This window comes from Cyprinodon variegatus, unplaced genomic scaffold, assembly GCF_000732505.1.
Source record: "Cyprinodon variegatus isolate N-32 unplaced genomic scaffold, C_variegatus-1.0 Scaffold173, whole genome shotgun sequence".
Lineage (NCBI taxonomy): Eukaryota > Metazoa > Chordata > Actinopteri > Cyprinodontiformes > Cyprinodontidae > Cyprinodon > Cyprinodon variegatus.
Genome location: NW_015150626.1, coordinates 961,531 through 967,822, shown reverse-complemented (window position 1 = coordinate 967,822; position 6,292 = coordinate 961,531). Strand labels below are relative to the sequence as shown.

The 6,292-nt window shown below is 36.9% G+C and overlaps 1 protein-coding gene across 1 annotated transcript in view; it reads left to right on the top strand.

Moving 5' to 3' along the window:
* Positions 1 to 6,292, top strand: part of LOC107087107 (acetylserotonin O-methyltransferase-like) — a 7,562-nt gene extending 1,270 nt beyond the window's left edge. Inside the window, exons 2-8 of the mRNA XM_015378477.1 lie at positions 2,361 to 2,535; positions 2,962 to 3,091; positions 5,212 to 5,280; positions 5,348 to 5,466; positions 5,540 to 5,677; positions 5,751 to 5,873; positions 5,946 to 6,292. Of these exons, the coding sequence (XP_015233963.1) occupies positions 2,361 to 2,535; positions 2,962 to 3,091; positions 5,212 to 5,280; positions 5,348 to 5,466; positions 5,540 to 5,677; positions 5,751 to 5,873; positions 5,946 to 6,157 (966 nt within the window). The 3' untranslated portion in view covers positions 6,158 to 6,292. The remainder of the gene's footprint in view (positions 1 to 2,360; positions 2,536 to 2,961; positions 3,092 to 5,211; positions 5,281 to 5,347; positions 5,467 to 5,539; positions 5,678 to 5,750; positions 5,874 to 5,945) is intronic.

Here is a 6,292-nt window from a genome sequence, read left to right as displayed (position 1 = left end):
ATTTTAATTAAAAAGAATAACGTCAAAACCCACACATACGCCCAACAATGCACACACACCAATATTAATCAATCCTCAATATAAAAGTCCTGAGAGATTAAAGGTTATTAAATCAATCATAATTGCTAAAATAAGTTGTAAATCATATTTTTTCAGTTTAATTTTGTAGCTGTATCTACCTTGTATGTACTAAACATTTTTTATTTTATTATATATGCAAATTTGCTCTGGACACACAACAAATTATATACACTGCATATTATACACAATATATATACTACATTTTGAGCCATTTAGAGGAAATTAAAACAGTCATATATAAGACTAAGAAATGACATTGTTAAAATAATTGTTCTGATCATGGTTAGTTGAAAGGAAGTCCTCTCTTCAATGTTTCATATTTTGATTCAAAGCAGCACAACCCAGATAGTCATGCCATCTTTAGAGAACATATTAACAACATAGTTTATTATAGCTAACATCTACTTTTCATCTGCATTGATTTTGTAACCCCGTTACTGTAATAAGGGTAACAGCATTGAATTTCTTTCATATATATATATATATTTCTTTGTATAATGTTTGATGTTTAACATATGTGCCAAATTTTACAGACTATAAACTACTTTTTTTTAACCTCAGGCTTATTGATATTTAATTCTAACTCTCAATTATTTATCCAGAATTCTAATTTCCAATGAGTGCTGCTGAAGGCAGAAGCTCTACAGATGAGCAGAGAGATGGAAGTATTAAAAAAATAGAGAGAAGCGGAGGAAAGATAAAAGAAGGCTTGAAAAACAAACAGAAAGACTGAACTGAGGGGGATGAGCAAGACCAGGGGTATTTAACAGCCCCTCAGTGAGCCCCAGCCCTCCATCTTACACCCAGGTAACTGCTAGGGACTTTAAGGTTAGAAATCAGGTTTTGATAATTTAGTATTCAATGTACAATGTGTACTAATAATACTGGGTAATTACTTAGATAATGTTCTCTCTGTAATAGTGTAACAGCCCTGACTGTATCAGGAAGGGAATCTGTTGTAAAACTATACTAAGGCTGTCTAAGTTGTTATGATTGATGTGCTGCAAATCTTTTTTTTTTATTACCTTTCAAAATTGGTCATATGTTAAATTTATTTCTACCGTGCCCCTCCTGCAATTACACTGAGTCTCCCCTAGGGGGTGCATCACCCAAAGCATTGGGTTAAGCATGTAAATTCAATTTTAAAATGTTTTATGGGTGTCATCCTGTTTATCCTATAAGAGGAAAGATATATGAAATACCTAATGCTCTACAACATGACAATAAAATGTGTCCATTTAACCTCGTCACTCCATTTTCTACCCTGCTATGATATAGATACTTGAAAATCTTAAATTACATTTTAAGATAACAAAAAACTAACCTGTCCTGATTGACTAAAAAATTTTGATATTAAAATTAGGATAATATAGAATTTGAAAACTAAAAACAGAGAGAAAAAGATTTAGAAAGTAATTACAAGTGAACTTTTTTTAATTATTAAATAAGTATTTGAATGAAATATAACTTCCTTCTTATTTTATAAGTGTATGTTTTCAACACCATTGGAAACATAAAATTATAAAATAATTAGGAAGTTATATTTCATTCATATACTAATTTAATTGGGAAAAAAAAGTGTCAGGGTAGCGCCAAAGACAGTACTGGATAAATTAAATGCCTTTTTTAAAAGGGGTCAAATTGAACTCAAACTGAAGAACGTCCGTTTTGAAGCACACAGGTGGGAGAATCATGTTCTGCTGCAGGAGGGACTGAAGCCCTTCATCATGGGATAAAAGATTATGGTGAAGTATTGCAGCAGCATCTTAAGGCATCAGCCTGGGAGATGAAGTTTGAGATCAAATTTGTCTTCTGAATGGACATATCTCTAAATATGTTAACAGATCAGCTACAAGTAGGGTTAAGGACAATAAAACCAATGAGACGTTTTGTCTCTCATCTTACTAAATTAGCGATCAGAGGTAAAAAGGTGGGAGAGAGGAAATGAGGTTCTGTTACACCCGTTCTGTGAGGAGGAAATGGCCAAAATTCCAGCAAACTATTGTGGAAGGATCCCAAAAGATCTTTGATTTTAAAAGCCATTTTACCAGATAACAGGTCAATTTGTGCATCATTTTTTTTTTTGTACATTTGTTTAACATGTATATCTTTAGTAACCGTAAGGGCCTGAGATGAAAGGGTCAGGCAGATTTAGTCTAATACATTTAACAAAAATAATGCATCTTTTCAAACAACATGTAAATATTTTGAACATACTGCAGCTCTGTGTCCTGATACTAAAGAAAAGGAACCTGAGTTTGTGTCTGTGATATTTCTAGGTGATATTTTCAGCCTGTGAGCTTGGAGTGTTTGACCTCCTACTTAAATCTCATGAGGCTCTGAGTGCTCAGCGTGTGGCGCAGGAACTGGGCACCAGCGTGGACGGGATGGAGAGGCTGCTGGACGCCCTGGTGGGCATCGAGATCCTCGAGGTGGAGAGAGAAAAAGGGACGGGTGAGGAAGGGGACAACCTTTATAGTCTCTGATAACTGACAGATTGTCTTCCAAAGTATTCATACCACCTGGCCTATGAAACACAATGTTCTAATGTAGGGCAGAAAACTAATACTGCACATTTTTGTGCAGTATTTTGAACCTTTTATTTAAATTATCACAGTATAATACTTTGGAGTCTGTGGTTTCATATAAAACTGTGAGGGGGTGTGAATACATTTCCTTATCTCCCTCTAATTACAGTTTGTTAAAAAAAAATATTTTAAAGCTTAAGAGATCTTTATCCTTTGCAGCAAAAATGGAGCACTTTTCAATGGACATGTGAACATAATGAGTTTTGGCTTTAAATTTACTGCTGTGTTTGGTTCTGTTTAGAAGCAGGTCTGGATTCCTCTGTGACTGATTGCTGTTGTCTCTGTTTGTTAGCGTTGTACAGCAGCACAGATGTAGCTAACCTTTACCTGGCCAAAGGCAGCGCTAAATCTCTTCATGACATGATCGTCTACCAGTCCCAGACCATCTACCCATTGTGGAACAACATGGCCGACGCCGTCAGGTCAGTGGGCCACTCCTTGGATCAGATCTGCCTTTTTGAATGCAAGAAAAATAAAAAAAATTAAGCTCCTAGCAAATTCACACCCCTCAACTTTTGCATATACTGTATTGTTATGACCACAACATTTATTTTGTTTTATGGGCATTTCATATAATAAACGGTGCCTATGTCATTTATGTGAATTAGAACCAAAATTAGATTTTTTTAAAAATATTTTTACAAACAAAAATCTTGAATGAGGATTTTGTGTTACCTTTACTCTGATACCAGTAAAAATAAAAAATAAAAAATCTGAGCAATCCAGTGCACTGATTTTATTTTCTCTTTATAATGTAAATGGGGAACAAATGTGTCATTTTTACACTGATGACAATTATTTACTGTTTTGGATCAACCCCTTATAAAGCTTAAAATGTGGTCCTGCTCACACTTTCACAGCTATAACTGGTTCTTAATATTGATAAAAACTAAACTTGTGTGATTTAAAAACTGTAAGAACTACAAAGAACTCCCTCCATATGAAAATTCTTCATATGTAGAAATACCTGTGCATTTTGCCTGTAGACTACCCTGTAGAAAGCCTTGTGAAGAAACTCAAGAGCAAATCAGGCTCTTGAGCAAAGCAGGCTTTTTTCTTAAAAAAAAATTGTTTTTTGTTCTTATAAAATAAAAAAACAGCTTCTCACTGTAATGTTTTTATCTATAAAGCCAATGCTCAATCTGCTGCCCTCCTACCAATGTACATTTGATAAAATAGAGACGTGTTGACCCTCTGATCCATTTGCCTAAACAGAACTAGTAAAATTAGGTTTTTGTTTACTCTGCTCCATCTCCATGAAACATTCTGCAAAAAGACCTAAAACTGACCGATTTTATTAAACGGGGCACTTTTAGCTCCAGGCCGAGAGCACCAGAAAAAGCCTCCTAATATTATAATATAAACAATTAGCTAATAATAATAATTAGTTGTGCATTGTTCATTGTAATGTATATTTTGCTGCCCTCGGTCAGAGCTCCCTTGAAAAAGAGGTACTTAAAGGTGCTTCTTTTCACCACTAGGTGTGCTGTTGGGCATTGCCTGTAGACCAAAACAATTCTACATTTTAACACAACTTTCAATCAAGCTCAATAATAACAATGATGATAATCATTTCTGATGGATTCCTCTTGTGAAATTCAGACTGATTACACATTATGCCACTTAAAAAATAACTTTTATTATCCTTTCTTAATATAGTTTTTAAATTAAATTTGATATCCAACAGTTCATCAGTCAAAAAGAGCCTTAAATGTACATGGGGGACACGATGAGCAGCTCACTGGCCAACCGCTTCATATTAAGTAATGTTGGGTCCATTGCTGGTCAAATTGCAAGAATCAAAGTAATATAGGAAGGATGGACAGAGCTAAACACAGTGTGATGCTGGAAAAATACTCAAAGCAGGAAAAGATTTTAGGAATGGATCAAGTTTACCTTCCAGCAGGACAAATTCTCTAAACATCCAGAATACAGAGCTATAATGGACTGGTGTTGATCCAGGCTTAATGGTTAAAGGCCTGGTTAAAATTTAGACTTTAATCAGATTATAATCTAAAGGCAAGACTCAAAATGGCTAACTCTCCACATCCAGTCTGCCTGAGTCTTTTCAGGCTTTTTTTTACAAAGATATAAAAGAGCAAAAATCTTCAGTCTCAAGTCGAGGTTAGATGACTGATTCTTATCAGCTTCTAACTCATAAACTAAAGAGAGTTGTGACCCGACCATGGATGGAGAAAACCACTACATTAGGAAAACATAATAATAATGACTATATTAACAGCTTCAGTTGCTGATATATTGCTTTATCTATTTGTTTTCCTATCTTAAAGTAAATTAATGCTAATGCTTAGCATTAATTTACTTTCTAGGAATTTAAAGGGTCAGCCACACTTGGATCGTGGCCCCAGTGGGATACTTACATTAGCTTTAAAAAAAAAAACTCAGTTCAGCTTAAGTTTTTTTTTTTTTTTTTTTTTTTTTTGTGAGTATAACATAAGACAATTTTAAAAGTTTGTTGGTTGCAAATGCAGAAAGTAAAAAACTTTTCTATTAGTAAAAACGCAAGTTTTATGTTATGCAGGGAGGGGAGGAACCAGTATGAAAAGACCTTCGGCCTTCCATCTGACGACGTCTTCCAAGCCATTTACAGGTTGGTGCTTTATAACGCTTCATCATTTTTATCTTGTTTGTTGGTAATGGATGAATCTACCTCACAGGTCTGAGGAGGAGATGCTTAAATTCATGGGGCTGATGAACTCCTCCTGGGTTCTCGATGGACACGACGTTGTGACGGCGTTTGACCTCTCTCGCTTCCAGAGGATAGTTGATCTAGGAGGTGAGGACCTGTAGTGGTCCACCATGCCGATGTGTGGATGGCGTTAAAAACGCTTTGACTTCTCAACCCCCAGGTTGCACTGGAGCTCTGGCCAATGAAATTGTGAAGGCATATCCCGCGTCTAACGTCACCGTGTTTGACCTGCCAGAGGTTATAGCAGCAGCTCAGAGACATTTCTGTCTAGAAGATAACCGCGTCGCGTTTCAGTCCGGTGAGCCTGATGGATGGTTGATCATGTTGCTTTGTTTCTATTTGCTTTAATCCGTTTCCTCCTCTGCATGCAGGAGATTTCTTCCGAGGTGAAATTCCCACTGCAGACCTGTACGTCTTGGCCAGAATCGTTCATGACTGGTCCGAAGAGAAGTGCTTGGCGCTGCTGAAGCGGATCTATGAGACTTGTAAGCCTGGTGAGTTTCCTGCAACATGAGTCAAATAGAAGAGGTCTGGGGGGCTCAGTATGTTTGTCGTCCTGTTTCTAGGTGGAGGCGTCCTGCTGGTAGAGGCGCTGCTGTTTGAGAACAGGCGAGGGCCCCTCATGGTTCAGATCTTCTCCCTCAACATGCTGGTCCAGGCCGAGGGCAGGGAGCGCTCCCCATCCGAGTACATAAACATGCTCAACAAGTCAGGCTTCTGCAACGTTCAGGTCTGCCGGACCGGAAAGTCCTACGACGCCATCTTGGCAATCAGATGAGCTCAGAAACACTCCAAGTATCTGATAGGGAAACGACATGGAGCACTGAATTCAAATAATAGCTTGAACCTTCATCAAAGGAGAGCTTTTTACTCAGATCTTGGATTTTGGTTTTAGTTTAACCCTCATATCTTG